General features: G+C 55.9%; 1 protein-coding gene across 1 annotated transcript in view; it reads left to right on the forward strand.

Moving 5' to 3' along the window:
- The first annotated feature begins 586 nt into the window (after positions 1-586).
- Positions 587-962, forward strand: part of RNF152 (ring finger protein 152) — a 645-nt gene continuing 269 nt past the window's right edge. Inside the window, exon 1 of the mRNA XM_009868968.1 lies at positions 587-955. Coding sequence (XP_009867270.1) covers positions 587-955 — 369 coding nt within the window. The remainder of the gene's footprint in view (positions 956-962) is intronic.

The raw sequence follows: 962 nt of genomic DNA on the forward strand, positions 1-962 counted from the left end.
GAAAAGTCTTGAAAATATGACAGGAGGTAGATGCTGAAGGACCTGCTTAGTGAACTACAGCCTCTCCTGTTACAAGTATAAATATAACTGTGTGTGGCAGACGGGTGGGTTGGTAGGTATGTTATAGCTGGGGGAAAAAAAAAAGAAACAAGAGATCTAGTGATGGCTAGCCGGAAGATTTGCTGCTGGGCGGTTTGGTGAAGCCAGTGGGAAGATGCTTTCTTTTTAAGGGTTGCAAATCTATTTCTCTGGCCACGTTACAAGATCGGTGCTAGTTTTCATTTCTCTTTAGCTGGACTCTTCCCACTGGTCCCTCTAAGTGACCTGTTCCTTCACATTCTTCTGTTTCTCTCAGGTAATGAAAGGTTCAGGACAGAGGTTTTCCTGCGTCCCCCATAGTCACCGCCTGGTGCTGCCCTGAGGAGAAGAAGCAGCTGGAAGCTGGGCACTGCGCTGAGGAGAAACATCAGGCAGGCAGGTGCTGCCCTGAGGAGAAGCAGCAGGAAGGTGGGTGCTGTCCCTTGGCTAGGGGACAGTGGCGTGAGGCTCATCGCACGGCCTGCTGTGCCTCACTGCGCCCGCTGCCATGGAGACCCTGTCCCAGGACTCTCTGCTGGAGTGCCAGATCTGCTTCAATTACTACAGCCCCCGCCGGCGGCCCAAGCTGCTGGACTGCAAGCACACGTGCTGCTCAGTGTGCCTGCAGCAGATGAGGACCAGCCAGAAGGACCTGCGTTGCCCCTGGTGCCGTGGGATCACCAAGCTGCCACCAGGTTACTCCGTGTCGCAACTGCCCGATGACCCCGAGGTGATCGCCGTCATTGCAATCCCCCACACCTCGGAGCACACCCCTGTCTTCATCAAACTGCCCAGCAATGGGTGCTACATGCTGCCCTTACCCCTCTCCAAGGAGAGGGCGCTACTGCCGGGGGACATTGGCTGGCGGCCGCAGCCCGGTCACC

This window comes from Apaloderma vittatum, unplaced genomic scaffold (genome assembly GCF_000703405.1).
Source record: "Apaloderma vittatum isolate BGI_N311 unplaced genomic scaffold, ASM70340v1 scaffold40684, whole genome shotgun sequence".
Taxonomy (NCBI): domain Eukaryota; kingdom Metazoa; phylum Chordata; class Aves; order Trogoniformes; family Trogonidae; genus Apaloderma; species Apaloderma vittatum.